Source organism: Carcharodon carcharias, chromosome 3 (genome assembly GCF_017639515.1).
Source record: "Carcharodon carcharias isolate sCarCar2 chromosome 3, sCarCar2.pri, whole genome shotgun sequence".
Taxonomy (NCBI): Eukaryota; Metazoa; Chordata; class Chondrichthyes; order Lamniformes; family Lamnidae; genus Carcharodon; species Carcharodon carcharias.
Genome location: NC_054469.1, coordinates 120,402,908 through 120,419,223, shown reverse-complemented (window position 1 = coordinate 120,419,223; position 16,316 = coordinate 120,402,908). Strand labels below are relative to the sequence as shown.

At 41.6% G+C, this 16,316-nt stretch overlaps 1 protein-coding gene across 12 annotated transcripts in view; it reads right to left on the bottom strand.

Moving 5' to 3' along the window:
• Nucleotides 1-16,316, bottom strand: part of phf14 (PHD finger protein 14) — a 309,934-nt gene that overhangs the window by 113,278 nt on the left and 180,340 nt on the right. For all 12 annotated transcript variants that reach the window (XR_005942595.1, XR_005942597.1, XR_005942596.1 and 9 more), the window contains 2 exons: nt 1,749-1,805; nt 1,534-1,658 (listed from right to left, as the gene is read on the bottom strand). Coding sequence is in view for 9 of the 12 variants with exons in the window: in XM_041183757.1 (XP_041039691.1) it covers nt 1,534-1,658; nt 1,749-1,805 (182 nt within the window). In the remaining 3 variants the exon portion in view is untranslated. The remainder of the gene's footprint in view (nt 1-1,533; nt 1,659-1,748; nt 1,806-16,316) is intronic.

Here is a 16,316-nt window from a genome sequence, read left to right as displayed (position 1 = left end):
GTTCTGTCAGTTAACTGCAGAGTGTTTGGAATTTTCTTTAAACATTAAGGGTCCTGAACAAGATTACAGCACATTATTGAAATGGCCAAAAAAATTCATTATCCATTATACATATTTTACCTCAATTTGATACCCTTATTTCTCTTGTGCTGAATTATGGTTTCATGGACAATAACAGTCCTATCTATAACACACTTTTCATGTGCATGCCTAGACAGTGAAAGGGTCTACAAGCCAGTTTTCATCCAACCTCGATGATGACACATCCTCAGCAAGGATCACTGAATTTCTTTAAAATCATCAGTTAATTTTTTGCAACTGCTTCTACTGAAGAACAATATTCTGTCTCAATAAGGAGCTAAACATCAGGTAAGACCTTGTGTATTCTATAACCAAGCCTTTGAATATATGTTGATTCTAGCCGACTTTTTACAATAGCAGATCCAAGAATAATAAAAGCATCACAACAAAATAAGCATTACTTTGACTTTATCACTTCATCACATTTGGATAAATTATCCAACAACTCCATGCAAGTTAAGAATTTAATATTGTGAAAGCATTTTCTGGAATTTTGCTTAATCTCATTACATAGAATGCTTAATTTCCCCTACCACCACCCTCCCCCCGCCGATTCTTTTTGGGGTGCAGTTATACACGCACTAATGGTCCTTTGCATTTTTCTTAAAATGGCTATTGTCCCTGCTCAGGAAAGAGAGTGAATGTTGTCAGGTTATTTGACTGTAAAGAGAACCACAAATTAAGCTCAATCCTGCTTTCAGCTGATGCCACTTCCCAGCAGAATTCACTGAACACTGATCACTGCAAATATTTTTTTCTTCCCACCTTAGTGCAGAAACACTCAGGCCAACTGTCTTGGCTGAGATCTTTAAGTAACTTTACACAAGCCAGGTATGAAACCTGGAATATTCGGATTTATAATGCTTGGTGCTACATATGGTGCTGTCTTCATCTACCAGCTTGTTAGGGAAGCCCCAAGTAGTACTCTCAACATTGGTAATGGTATTTCAGAATATGTTTCAAATGCTTTTGTATGTTTTTTCTCATTAAACTCATCTGCAACTTCCCACAGGGGAAAATGGCAAGCATTTTATGTGCTGAATTAAAGATCAATGTGACTAGATGTCAGAAACAAACTGACCCATTGATTATTTGTTACTCTGAATGGGCTTTACTTAATGCAGAACTCTTAAATACTCCAATTGGATTACTGTTTGTTTATCTTTGTGACCTGTTGTTATACTACATTGACGACCAACCTGACAAAGAAGAATTAATCTTCCTATAGGAGTAAAAAAAGATTATCCTACTTAACTGCATCAAAATCCATAGTGTAAATGTGTGTGGCAGTTCAATAAACAGAATCAATCTACTTTTGCAAAGTAATGTTCCTACACAGAATCAGATTTTTAACAGGTTGCTGCATACCAATTTACTTCATTTATGGCTATAATTAAGTACTAATGAAGCCAGAAATTTAAGCAGCAGCAGCAAAGCTCATAAAACAGCTACCTGACTAAATTTTCATTGTCTCCAGGACTTTTACATGTAGCACATTCTGTTCTCAGATCTTCTGATTTTGGTCTTTTCTGTAATGAGGTCTGTCGTCGCCGCCTTGCTCTAGGAGGAATTGGTTCCTAGGAAACAATAATAAAAATGACATTCCAGACATAATATACATAATATTCTTAGATAAAAATAATCTGTTTTCCAGACTAAGCACAAACCTCAGCTTTTTCTCCATCAGAGCTGGTTCCCCTTTTTCGTTTCTGTCCTCTACTCCTCTGTGAAAGAAAACAGATATGTCCTTATGAATTAGCTGCAATACAGTTCAACAGTAAATTTTTGAGTAAATTGAATGGTTCCAAAATCAAATGCTGTTGGCTGCAACCACCAGCTAATTACTGGAGTATAATGCCTCATGAATAAACCAGCTTATAAACTAAAACATCATAATTCGAAGAAAATTGATCGAGTCCTATCAATCTATTGTTCCCCTTGAGCACAAATATTATTTCAGGCTGCCAATCATTTAATATAACCTCCAATAATTACATACTTGCAAAAGCCAGCAGAAAACTGATATGCTTGATATATGTTTGTGTGAGCAATTCTTCTGTCTGGCACATTGATGACAGCTCAAGGCACATTGAGATATTAGCTTCCAGTAATGCTCAACTTTCACAGGCAGAGGGGGCCTCTTGGATGTTTCCTTTGTATTTTAAAATCAAACAGCCTGCTAAGGAGAATAGGATTCTCCTTCCCAATAATTAATTCTGTAATGTAAAAATCATTAAAACAGCAGTTGAAAATTTATCTATTCTGAACAGCTGTTCTCAACGGTGGAACATTTCGATCTCTTTTCCAAATCTTTCATTCACAATTACACTACAGAGAAATTGGTTCCACTCCTCTTGCTGCCAATACTTGTGTCAATTCTTTACTTTGAATGTGCAATTATACTTTATTTACTCACTGGATATATACTAACTTAAAATATACAACAGTCTAAAATGCAGTTGATAAAATCATCCCTAGCACAGTTTTATGCTATTTTCTATACCACCACATACATCAAGCTATTGCCATACACCTCTGGAAACATACAAGATCACAATACACAATATCACATGTACCATGGTACAGTCAATTATCTATACTACACACCAGTAAGCCCTTCTGAAAACAGATATAAATAAGCTCCAGGTAAAATTCACTGACACTCCTGGCCCAGCTCTGGCTTTTGTCACCTTGGGTGACAGTAGCAATTTGTGGCTCTCCCTCCCCATACAAACAAATTGAAGAACTAATATTGCTATATTACCACACCTACTTCTAAAAAATATACAACCCATTTATAATTTAACCACCAAGATTAAAGCTATTCTTTTCAAGTCTGGTCATCATCCATGTGGCAGACGGAATTTAACCCTGTAAAGTGTGAGGTGATATACTTTGGTAGAAGTAATTTGACAAGGAAGTATTCAATTAACGGCATGACACTAGGAAGTTCTGAGGAACAAAGGGACCTTGGCATGTGTGTCCATAAATCTCTGAAGGCGGAGAGGCATGTTAGTGGGGTGGTGAAAAAGGCATATGGGACGCTTGCCTTTATCAATCGAGGTATAAATTACAAAAGTAGGGAGGTCATGTTGGAGTTGTATAGAACCTTGGTGAGGTCACAGCTGGAGTACTGTGTGCAGTCTGGTCACCACATTATAGGAAGGGTGTGATTGCACTGGAGGCGGTGCAGAGGAGATTCACCAGGATGTTGCCTAGGATGAAACATTTAAGTTATGAAGAGAGGTTGGATAGATTTGGGTTGTTTTCGTTGGAGCACAGAAGACTGAGGGGGCGACCTGATCGAGGTGTACAAGATTATGAGGGCATGGACATCCTTTAAAAAGTAACTGGATGAGCACTTGGCACGTCATAACATTCAAGGCTATGGGCCAAGTGCTGGTAAATGGGATTCAGTAGGTAGGTCAGGTGTTTTTTATGTGTCGGTGCAGACTCGATGGGCTGAAGGGCCTCTTCTGCACTGTGTGCTTCTGTGATTCATGTTCCTTTTGCTTTGGCTCCATCAAGCTCCTAGTTGTTTCTTCAGACTATACAGATTTCTCTCTATAAAGCAAACTCATCTTCCTCCCTCAATTTCACTCCAAAACTGCTTTCCTCCACCGACATAAACCACGTCTTTATCATAGCTTGCATCCTCTACTCCTCAAGGTACAAGTTTTGCCTTTCCCCCCACTATATCCACTCCACTGATAAGCCACTCATTTATCCAATACACTTCTGTCCTCTGGAAATTCTAGCCTAATTCTCTCTTCATTGCTTCCTCTGTCTCCTATATATTCATTTTGCATTGTTCACATCATCCCCACTTTTAAAAACCTCTTCTCTTCGACCATGCCTTTATCACCCTGCCTTAGCTCTCTATATTTTACCCTTCATCCTGCCCACTGTTAGCTATTTCTTTTTCACCTTAATTTAACTACTTTTGAGTCAATTTTACATATAAGGCGCTTTAGGAACACTAGTAGTTGTGCTGGAGTAATGAAGTCCTGAAGGCAGAGAAATTTTATTTTCTAAAAAGCATATTGCTCTAATTTTCACAATATCATCAGTATTGGGTTGCACTTTATGTCCATATGGGAAAGACTATACTTTCTAACCCAGAAGGCTCGTTGTTTCCAATGCAATTCTGTTCTGCCCTGTTCACCAACACCAACTCCATACTATCTCCTCAGCTTGCTCCTAACTCAGTACCACGATCCTGATTACCTAATACATGCTGTCTCTCAACTGTAGGAAGGCTTTACCATTTCTGCTTACTCCTCACACAGCCTAGTGGCAGGGAGATACAGAGCAGGCAGAAATATAGAATTAACAACAGCATACCAATCACAGACAGAGACACAGACATATATTTGTGTGCATTTGCATACATACTGAAAGGGAAGGAGGAAGACAACCTGCTGGAAACAAACAGGAAGACAGAGTGAAGGAAACAAAGGATTAGAGAATGAGAAATAAGCAGAGGCTGATAATGAAGAAAGACATTTCAGTTTAGTTTGGCTTTCAGCAACACTATGACACAATAACAAGCAGAATGCTACTGGGGAGTGGGTGCTTTGCAGAAATTATTATTTCCTATATTCCCTTAATACCTCACTTGAATCTGTGCTGTTGCGTTATTAGGCCAGTGCCACTTGGTTAATTCTGCATTAATGTCTGCTCCAGTAGGAATTCTATTTTACCAGCAGAACACCTATTACTTTTAACTCACAGGAATGTGAAAAACACTAAGTTGATAAAGAACAATTCAGGCCATCCCAAAGCGCTTTGCAATCATTGTATTACTCAGAAATAGTTATTGCTATGTAAACAAACCCCACGGCAGCAAATGCAAGTCCAGAAAATACATTTTAATACTGTTGGATGAAGGAAGAATGTTGGCTGGGATCCCAAGTGAACTTTCTGCTCTGCTTTAAATTCAGCCATAATGACCTGAACAGACGAGATCTGGGTTTAATGTCTCATCCATAGGATGGTTTTGCACCCAAGAAAAAACAGTTGCACCTAAGTATATGCTCCAGTGCTATCTCTTCCATAAATTACATTGTCATAACATTTGCATATCATTTGGCATTGGTAAAACACAACTCTCATTGAGCACTTGAAATCTTCCCTGGGGATTGCATTGGTGAGCGCAGACATGGAGAGGCCTCAGATTGCAGTGGGAACGACATAGCAGACACTATGGAGTAGAAACTCAGTATAAACTGGAATTACTATTCAACAGTCACATGGAATAGGACGTAAATTATCCATGCACTACTGTGAGCTGCACGTGTGCAAATTTTGCCCCTTAACTCTTTTGCTGTAGTAGCAGCTCGACCCTACGAGAAAGAGGGTGTTGTAAAGGTTCATTGTGTCTCATTAAGAGGTCTGTAGACTTGTATGTTTAAACATAACCCATTTATTGTTAACCCATAACTGGATACATATCCCAGGTACTGTCTTGCATGGATGCTGCCTCCATGCTGGCTCTTTCCAGACTCTACTCCAGCAGTCAACTATCATATAATTCTCCACACCAGTACTACTAATTATGAATGAAATTCAGAGAGTTTTGCTAATTGCTGGCAGAATCAAAGTTTCTATCACCTCTGGCTGCAATCCCCATCCCCTCCCCCCACCAACCATCAGGTTCCTCCCTTCTTCACCCTCTGTTTTCTTCATCATCAACTTGCAGGCGGCCTCCTGGTTTTCAGAGCTTCTCACACAATAGCTTCTGGCATTAAATCACAAGCAAAGATACTCAACTATGGGGACTTTGCCTTTTTAAGGTTATGACGATCACATGCCTGTAAAGATAATTGCACAGTGGACTCTGTAGTATAAGGGTGTTCAGGCAGAGCAAGGGATAATGGGGAACTGGAGAACAGTACTGCCCAAAGTATTCTGTAGAGAGTCACATAATGGCAGACTGTGTACGGAGACAGCATCTAAGAACGGCAGTACCTTGGATATGTATATAGTTATGATTTACCAGTACCTGGTTTACCTTTAACAATACAAGCCTCGAGGCCTCTTAGTGAGGCACCAAACAACCTTACTAGTGGGCAGTACTGTTCTCTAGTCCCACATTAACAATTGTTTTGCCGAACATCCTTATACTACAATGGTGTGCTGCTACCCCTTAAAGGCATGTACAACAAAGGGAGACCAGAGAGTAGTAGGAAGGGGAGAATGCATAATGTGTAGACATACAATCTAGCATTTCCTACAGAGCTGGAAGCAGCAGCAATAAGGTAGTGGAAGCAAGAGGAACAGCTAGTAACAAGGTGAGTGAAAATCAGACTTCATTGTGGGCAAAATGAAAGATTGTTCTAATGCTGGGCAAAATAACAACAAAAGGATCGAGGCTGAGAATTCTCACTGGAAAGCCAAAGGAGATGGAAGAAATAGTTTGTGAAATGAGTAGGATGCTGTATTAGAAGAACTGATTGCGATAGAGATCAGAACATCACTTAAAAGGTAATGGGATAAATATTTGAAAAGGAGGATTTTTGGGGAATGGAGGTACAGGACACAGCACTGGGGCTGCATGGCTTCCTTGTGTGCTGTAACTTCTATCATTCTATGAAAACATTCCTTTAAGTACAAGACAAGGGAATGGCTTAGAAATGTTGTTGAGCTGAGTTTAGGACAATGTGCCCTTTGAGGCATGCTTCAAGCAGGGAGTTTGCTACCCTTTGTGATCTGTCGGTTTGGTTCAAGTCAGTGTGTCCCTGCCAGCTTTGATGTGTAAGTTCCAAGTACAGATTGACTCGAGGGGAAAATGAGTTACCAGTATTGTTACTAATTATGAATGAAATTCAGAGAGTTTTGCTAATTGCTGGCAGAATCAAAGTTTCTATCACCTCTGGCTGCAACCCCCATCCCCTCACCCCCACCAACCATCAGGTTCCTCTCTTCCTCACCCTCTGTTTCCTTCATCATCAACTTGCAGGCGGCCTCCTGGTTTTCGGAGCTTCTCACACAATAGCTTCTGGCATTAAATCACAAGCAAAGATACTCAACTATGGGGGACTTTGCCTTTTTAAGGTTATGACGGTCACATGTCTGTAAAGATAATTGGACAGTGGACTCTGTAATATAGCGGTGTTCAGGCAGAGCAAGAGATAATGTGGAACTGTAGAACAGTACTGCCCACGGTATTCTGTAGAGAGTCACATAATGGCAGACTGTGTATGGAGACAGCATCTAAGAATGGCAGTACTTTAGATATGTATGCAGTTATGACTTACCAATACCTGGTTTACCTTTAATAATACAAGCCTCGAGGCCTCTTAGTGAGGCACCAAACAACCTTACAACATGGAGGCAATGAAGGGTGGACCCCAAAATCCCAGAGAAACTGGGGAAGGAACCAAGATTCTCAAAGCTTGAAAAACTAAAGAAAGCAAAGCCTGACTTGAGCAAGGTGTGCCTAAATTGAAGACATAGTTGGAGATCACCTAAAAAGAAATTGAAGACACAGATGGAGATCAGCCAAAAAATATTCCATTGCAGATGTGGAGGCTGAAGGACTCCAGAAGGGCAGGTGGAGGCCCACTGCCAGACCTGATCTAACACAGACTCAAGGGACCGAGGCTAAATCAAAAACGGCTGAGTAAAATTCAAAAAAGGGAAAAAAGGCTGGAAGGCGGAAGAATTCATTGGGCAGATGAAAAGATAGACCTGATCGGAGGCAGAGTCAGAGGGCCTGGCCAGATCACAAAAGGCTGAGCAAAATCAAAATGGGGAAAAAAAAAGGCTGAAAAGCAAGAGGATTCACTGTGCAGATGACAAGAAGAACCTGAGTGAATGCAGAGTCGAGATCTAACTAAATCACAAGAAGGGTGAGCAAAAGACAGTAAAAAAGCTAAAATTACCTTTTAAAATAGGCAGCAATCAGGATCAGCACATCCAGACCACAGCAGCAGGAAAGCTGTAGCAACAGGTCCACGGCTGCTGCCATAACATGTGGTGGCCAAGGTGGGCTCAAGGGGAAAAAAAGGTTTTTCTAAACAGGCAGGCAGAGTTAGAACAAATCGCCTTCCAGTTAATTCTCAGGCTTAGAGGAGCAGGTAACTGCCCAAACAGCTTGTTTTGACATTGATTAGTTTGAAAAACAAGGCCCTGTTGGTGCAGTGGGAGCCTGCCAAAAGCCGACAAAGCGCGGGAAGAACTGAGAGCAGCTGTGGAGCCATTTTGAACAGACAGGAAAATAATTTAAAGGAGTATCTGCCTATTATGAAAAATGGCCATAGATGGTAAATTAAAACTACCAGGCTAGTTTAGGCTAAGGCAAGGGCTAAATCAGACCCAAAATTGGGACTCCTGGTGGAGAAAATGTTTAGATTGCAGGAATACATCAGAATTAAAAAAGAAATCAGAAAAAATACAAGTTAATATGTTTTTATACTTGTTTGGTGTATCTGCAGATGAAGTAATCCTATCACAAGGTTTGGATACGAACATACGAAGAAGACACAGAAATAAGCCATTCAGTCCCTCGAGCCTGCTCTGTCATTTAATACGATCATGGATGATCTGATAGCAACCTGAAATCTGCATCCCACCTACCCACAATAACCTATCACCTGCTTGCTTACCAAGTACCTATCCACCTCTGTTTTACATATAATCAAAGAATATGAAGCCTCAACCACGTTTGGTGAGATATTAAAGGACGGCGAAAAATATTTAAAACTCCAAGTTGTGGAGAACGCAGACATTAAAAGGTCTAGAATGCCCCAAACCAATCACCAAAGGGGCAGGAGGCTCCAGGGCTCGTGGGGGCTTGGGGGAGAGGGTTGCGCGGCAGGAGGCTCCAGGGCTGGAGTGACAGAAGGCTCCAGGGTTGGGCAGGGGTCATATCAAAGCTGAGTTTGAAGACCTCAACCAGAATTACAGCCAAGCACAACAGCAGAGAGAAAGGGTGCCAAAGAAGTCACTGCCCTGAACGACTCTTTGAAGAGTGAACACATAGCCCTGGAAAAACATGAGGAGCAAAAAAAAAAGTCGAATATTACTTCAGCAAAAGTAGCTTTGGAGCTATCAGTAGCGACAAAGCAATGCATTGAAATGCAGCGTGAGTTGGCAAAAGGTCAACAAGAAAATAAACACCTGAAAGAACAGCTGATTCTCCTTCAAGATTAAATGCAGGAGGACCTAACCCTATAGCAGCATAAAGAACTGAAGACTGTCTGACACAGCAGAATGGAAGAACAGAAGAAGAAACTCAAGGAGACTGTTGAATTACAAGAAAACTTGATACAAAGCAATTGAGCTTCGCAAAGAAAAGGAAAACCTGTTGAAGGACCTTCACTTGCTACAAGGATCCCTCAGGTCAAAGTTTCCTCCTCTGGAAAATTACGAAAAGAAGCAAGATGAATTTAATGTTACTCTGAACGAATTGAAGAACCAAGATAAAAGCAAAATGCTGCGGATGATGGAAATCTGAAACAAAAATAAAAATAGCTGAAAAAACTCAGCAGATCTGACAGCATCTGTGGAGAGGAATACAGTTAATGTTTTGAGTCCGTATGACTCTTCATCAGAACTGATGAAAAATAGAAATGAGGTGAAATATAAGCTGGTTGAGGGGGTGGGACAGGTAGAGCTGGATAGAGGGCCAGTGATAGGTGGAGTTGAAGGAGAGATTGCCAAAGATGTCAGAGATAAAAGGACAAAGGGATGTTGATGGTGGTGATATTAGATAAGAAATGTGCTACTGGTGACATTAAGGGTAGAAAGCAGGATGAGCAAGCCCTAGTGGGGATGGGGTGAGGGGAAGGGATGGAAATAGGCTAAAAGGTGGAGATGAAACATTGGATGGGAATACATTTAAAAATAATGGAATTGTTGGGAAAAGAATATATTTAAAAAATATAAATGATTAGAAAAAGGGGATCGGAAAGGGGGTGGGGATGGAGGAGAGGATTCATGATCTGAAGTTGTTGAACTCAATATTAAGTCAGGCAGGCTGTAAAGTGCCTAGTCAGAAGATGAGGTGCTGTTCCTCCAGTTTGCATTGAGCTTCACTGGAACATTGCAGCAGGCCAAGGACAGACATGTGGGCATGAGAGCAGGGTGGTGTGATGAAATGGCAAGTGACAGGGAGGTTTGGGTCATGCTTGTGGAAAGACCGAAGGTGTTCCGCAAAGCAATCACCCAGTCTGCGTTTGGCCTCTCCAGTATACAAGAGACCGCATTGGGAGATGCAAATGCAGTAGACTAAATTGAGGGAAGTGCAAGTGAAGTGCTGCTTCACTTGAAAGGAGTGTTTGGGCCCTTGGATGGTGTGGAGGGGGGAAGGGGCAGGTGTTGCACCTTCTGCAGTTGCATGTGAAGGTGCCATGGGAAGGGGTTGAGGTGTAGGGAGTGATGGAGGAGAGGACCAGGTTGCCCCGAAGAGAACGATCCCTGCGGAATGCTGCTGGGGGGATGGTGAAGAGAAGATGTGTTTGGTGGTGGCATCATGCTGGAGTTGGCGGAGGATGATCCTTTGAATGCAGAGGTTGGTGGGGTGATAAGTGAGGAGAAGGGGGACCCTATCATGTTTCTGGGAGGGAGGAGAAGGCGTGAGGGTGGATGCGCAGGAGATGGGCCGGACACAGTTGAGGGCCCTGTCAACCACCGTGGGTGGAAAATCGTGGTTAAGGAAGACATGTCAGAGGAACTGTTTTGGAAAGTGGCATCATCAGAACAGATGCGACGGGAGCGAAGGAACTGAGAGAATGGGATGGAGTCCTTACAGGAAGCGGGGTGTGAGGAGCTGTAGTCGAGGTAGCTGTGGGAGTTGGTAGGCTTGTAATGAATACTGGTGGACAGTCTATCACCAGAAATTGAGACAGAGGTCAAGGAAGCATCAGTGATGAACCATGTGCAAATGATGGAGGGGTGGGAATTGGAAATAAAATTAATAAATTTTTCGAGGTCCAGACGAGAGTACAAAGCGGCACGGAAGCAGTCATCGATGTACTGGAGAAAGAGTTGTGGGATGGGGCCTGAGTAGGACTGGAACAAGGAATGTTCCACATACCCCATAAAGAGACAGGCATAACTGGGGCCCATGTGGATACCATCCACTACCACTCTCCTACATCTGGCTGAACTTGTTCTCTCACTGAATAATTTCTCCTTAAACTCATCTCACTTCCTCCAAATAAAAAGTGTGGCTATGGGTACCTGCATGGGCTCCAGTTATGCCTGTCTCTTTATGGGGTATGTGGAACATTCCTTGTTCCAGTCCTACTCAGGCCCCCTCCCATAACTCTTTCTCTGGTACATTGATGACTGCTTCGGTGCCACTTCATGCTCTTGTCTGGACCTTCACTTCCTGTAAGGCCTCCATCCCATTCTCTCAGTTCCTTTGCCTCCATTGCATCTGTTCTGATGATGCCACCTTCCAAAATGGTTCCTCTGACATGTATTCCTTCTTCCTTAATCGAGGTTTTCCACCCACGGTGGTTGACAGGGCCCTCAACCATGTCCAGCCCATCCCCCGCGCATCCGCCCTCACACCTTACTCTCCCTCCCAGAACCATGAAAGGGTCCCCCTTGTCCTCTTTTATCATCCTACTAGCCTCCGCATTCAAAGGATCATCCTCCGCCACTTCCACCAACTCCAGCATGATATCACCAACAAACACATCTTCCCTCCACTCCCCTGGCAGCATTCGCAGGGATCGTTCCCTCCGGGACAACCTGGTCCACTCCTCCATCACCCCCTACACCTCAACCCCCTCCCACGGCACCTTCCCATGCAACCGCAGAAGGTACAACACCTGCCCCTTTACTTCCCCTCTCCTCACTGTCCAAAAGCCCAAACACTCCTTTCAAGTGAAGCAGCACTTCATTTGCACTTCCCTTAATTTAGTCTACTGCATTCGCTGCTCCCAATGCGGTCTCCTCTACATTGGAGACACCAAACACAGACCGGGTGACCGCTTTGCAGAACACCTTCGGTCTGTCTGCAAGCATGACCCAAACCTCCCTGTCGCTTGCCATTTCTACACACCACCCTGCTCTTATGCCCACATGTCCATCCATGGCCTGCTGCAATGTTCCAGGAAGCTTAACGCAAACTGGAGGAACAGCACCTCATCTTCCAACTAGGCATTTTACAGCCTGCTGGACTTAATATTGAGTTCAACAACTTCAGATCCTGAACCCTTTCCTCCATCCCCACCCACTTTCCGATCCTACTTTTTCTAATCATTTATATTTTTTAAATATATTTTTCTTTTCCCATCTATTTCCATTATTTTTAAATGAATTCCCATCCTTTGTTTCATCTCCACCTTTTAGCCTATTTCGATCCCTTCCCCCCACCCCACATCCACTAGGGCTATCTGTCACTTGCTCGTCCTGTTTCTATCCTTAATGTCATCATTAGCACATTTCTTAGCTAATATCACCACCATCAATACCTCACCTCTTTGTCCTTTTGTCTATGACATCTTTGGCAATCTCTTCTTTGCCTCCACCTATCACTGGCCTTTATCTAGCTCTACCTGTCCCACCCCCCTTAAGCAGCTTATATTTTACCTCATTTCTATTTTTCCTCAGTTCTGATGAAGAGTCATATGGACTCGAAACGTTAACTGTATTCCTCTCTGCAGATGCTGTCAGAATTGAAGAACCAGTTGGCAGAGATGATTCAGCAATGTACTATATTCAAGGAGGAAGCCAAAAGATACAAGAGGCTGAAGAGCCAGCTGGAAGGAAGGAACATTCCAAGCTGCAAGTAGATAATGAAGTCATGTAGCACAATTACACAACTGAAACAAGTTAGGACTTTGCTGGAAAGAGACCTGGCTAACAGTGAAACCAAAATGAAGGACAAGGACAGAGCTACAGGCAGAAAAAGAAAAGACAAAAGTAAGATAGAAAGATATAAATCCGACGATGAAGCTCAAGAAGCTGGAAGAAAAAGCACTGGATGTCTCAAATGTACTGAGAACCATTGGGTTGCTGAAAAATGACATAGTTGAGATGAAAATCAAGAATCTAGAATGTCAAGATGTTGAGCAGTAGCAAGAGAAAGTAGAAATTCTGTCAAAGCAACGTGAAGAGTCTCAGAAAAATTAAAGAATGTGAGCTTGAAGGATAGCACACAGGAATTCGGCTCTGCTAAAGGAAAACTGTTCAATGTAGAAAATTAACTTTCACATATGGAAGATGAGTTTGATGAAATGTTGGATCTCAATTGTGAGAATTCTTGAACTTCAATCTATGCTGAAAAATATGAAAGATGAGGTACACAGTATGAAAGACTTTAAAAGCAGAAAAGGAAAGTTTGAAGAAATAGATTGAAGATCTAACGAGTGAATTGAAAGAATCTAAGGAGCAATCAGTGGCCATGGAAGAAAGACTCAGGAAGGAACTGAATGCCCATTGTATGGACAACAGGATGTGTTGATGTAGCCCTCACGTGACCGAAAGTAGCTGAGGCGGTGGTCAATACCTTATTCAACCAGAAAGGAAGCCAACAAGGCAGTCTGGGACCAGCAACACAGAGGGATCACAGCCAGCACTGAAGAAAAGAGCCCTGCCTCTAAAAGAGGGTCCTCTGAGGCAGCGAAAGGGGTTAAATTGTCTTCACCTGCAAAATTATATTTCTTCTCAACAGAAGCTCGGCCACAATGTTGCATCAAAAGCCCAGAAACTTCCAACACCTCCATGTCTTCAAAGTGTATGTAAGTGTAGGTTTCATCTCTAGAACTCATCTTTCTGTGTGTATGGGTGTCTGTGTGTTTTGTTGCGTTTACTTTTCAACAGTTGTGTAAATAAACATTTTCTTTTTATTTATTCTTGGGACGTGGGCTTCGCTGGCTAGGCCAACATTTATTGCCCATCCCTAATTGCCCTTGAGAGAGTGGTAGTGAGCTGCCTTCTTAAACCATTGCAGTCCATGCGGTGTAGATACACCCACAGTGCTGTTAGGGAGGGAGTTCCAGGATTTTGATCCAGTCACAGTGATGGAATTACAATATAGTTCCAAGTCAGAATGGTGTGTAGCTTGGAGGGGAACTTCAAGGTGGTGGTATTCCCATGTGCCTGTTGCCCTTGTCCTTCTAGATGGTAGTGGTCATGGGTTTGGAAAGTGTTGTCTAAGGAGCCTTGGTGAGTTCCTGCAATGCATCTTGTAGATGGTACACACTGCTGCCACTGTGTGTCAGTGGTGGAGGCAGTGAATGCTTCTGGATGGGGTGGCAATCAAACAGGTTGCTTTGTCCTGGATGGTGTCAAGCTTCTTGAGTGTTGTTGGAGTGACACTCATCCAGGCAAGTGGAGACTATTCCATCATATTCCTGGCTTGTGCCTTCCAGATATTGGATAGGCTTTGGAAGTTAGGAGGTGAGTTACTCGTTGCAAGATTCCTAGTCTTTGACCTGCTCTTGTAGCCAGAGTATTTATACTTTACATTTAAACTTACCAGCAAGCTTGTTTGTGTCTATTCTTTGAAGTCACAACACTGAAAAGATTAAAAGCACTCCTTCTCAAAATACCTATCTTGTTGTGGTCAACCAAGAGGTGTGAAAAAAGGGAAAAGTTTTCCTATCATCTCTCCCTGATTGTAACAAGGTAAATGTAAGAAGATATCATGTAATCAAGCATCCAGGAATACCTCTAACCAGAGTTGGCAACCTGAGTGGAAAAAGGTCCCAGCCTCTGAAGGGCCTACACCTCTAAAAACCCCAGGTTTTATTTAAAGCCTCAAATTCATTAAAATAGCAAGGAAATCTAACAATGCAGCTCTCCCTTACTCATGCACTGGGTATCAACCTGGATTTTACATTCAAATCAATAATGGAGTTTGAATTCTATGACTTTTCAGCTCAAGGTAAAGACTCCTACCAAATCAATGATGCAGATACTTGATAACTAAATTATTAAAGTGGTGAGGCTCAAAAGGTGCTCTACTTAAATCTGCAGAATATTTTCAAAGTACTATTTTAGTATAAAAACCAATGGAAAGAAGCTACTTACTAAATACTGCTTTTACATTGATATTATAGTATGGAATTAATTTAGAAGTAGCTCTGTAATATTTGTGTATTGGTTTTCCTCTGGTAAACCACCTTATAAAATGTGAGACATTTTCCAGAAAGGTAGCAGCCAGACAACATTACCGGTCTTGCTTGTCATTGAAATCTTATTGTTGCCAGGTGGCATGGATCTTTGGAATAGTTTCCTTCATTTAAATTTTCTTGAAGCACAGCTGTTCCAGACATGGTCCTAGCAGAATGCCATTGTGAGTGGAATGTAAAATAAAAAAACTTAATTTCAAAAAAAAAATTCCAATGGTACTTTTGGTAGACAAACGCTGAATTCAGTTCTCAACTGATATGGTTCAGAAAGAGTTAACAGCCTTTTTTGTGCATTTCGGGAGTGGGTTAGGGTGTTGGGGGAGCAGGTCAGACTGCAAGTAGGAGCAAATACGATAAAATATATTGCTAAATGCAGAAGAAATTTCACAATGGAAAAGAATCTGCAGCAAATCCGGATTACTTAAATTTATTAAAAATTCCTTCCTGTGCTGAAATTCCCCCAAAGTGATTTCCAGAGATCAACATTACATCACATTGTTATGTAATTAAGCTAATAGTTACTGAATAAACATAAATAAAATTTAATAAATAAAGATCCACTTCTGCTAATTATAAGTTGCATAATTCTTAACTTGTTTCAGTTGTGTAATTAAGCTACATGTCTTAATTATCTACTTGCATATGTGTTCATAATAATGCGTTCACAATATGGACACTGGTCATATTGTAAAAAGTGAAACTGTTCTTTCAGAATCAAGTGTCTCAGGAAAAAGGTTACAAAAATTCAGGCAAATGAAGAGGAGATGTAGCAAAATGGATAGAACGTTAATTTACTGACTGGCAGCAAATAATTAAGAGATAACTAGATGATGGATAGACAAGGGATGGGAAACTATAGCTAGTTGTAGGAACAATGACTAATCGTAATCAATAGAAAACTGACAAAGGGAGAGGTAGTGAGAAAATGAGTAGTTAATTGGTTACAGCCTAGAAATATAGAAACCAACTGCCAGATTGATGAATGTAGGGGAAATTGTCATTAAAAAGGAGACAGGATTGGATGATGAGTGAAGGTCACTGATAGGGAGCAGCAGGAAGCTAATAATGTATAGTGTAAGGAAAAAAAAAACACTGGAACAGATATGGTGGTAGGGTTCATTCCAACATGTTCACACCATG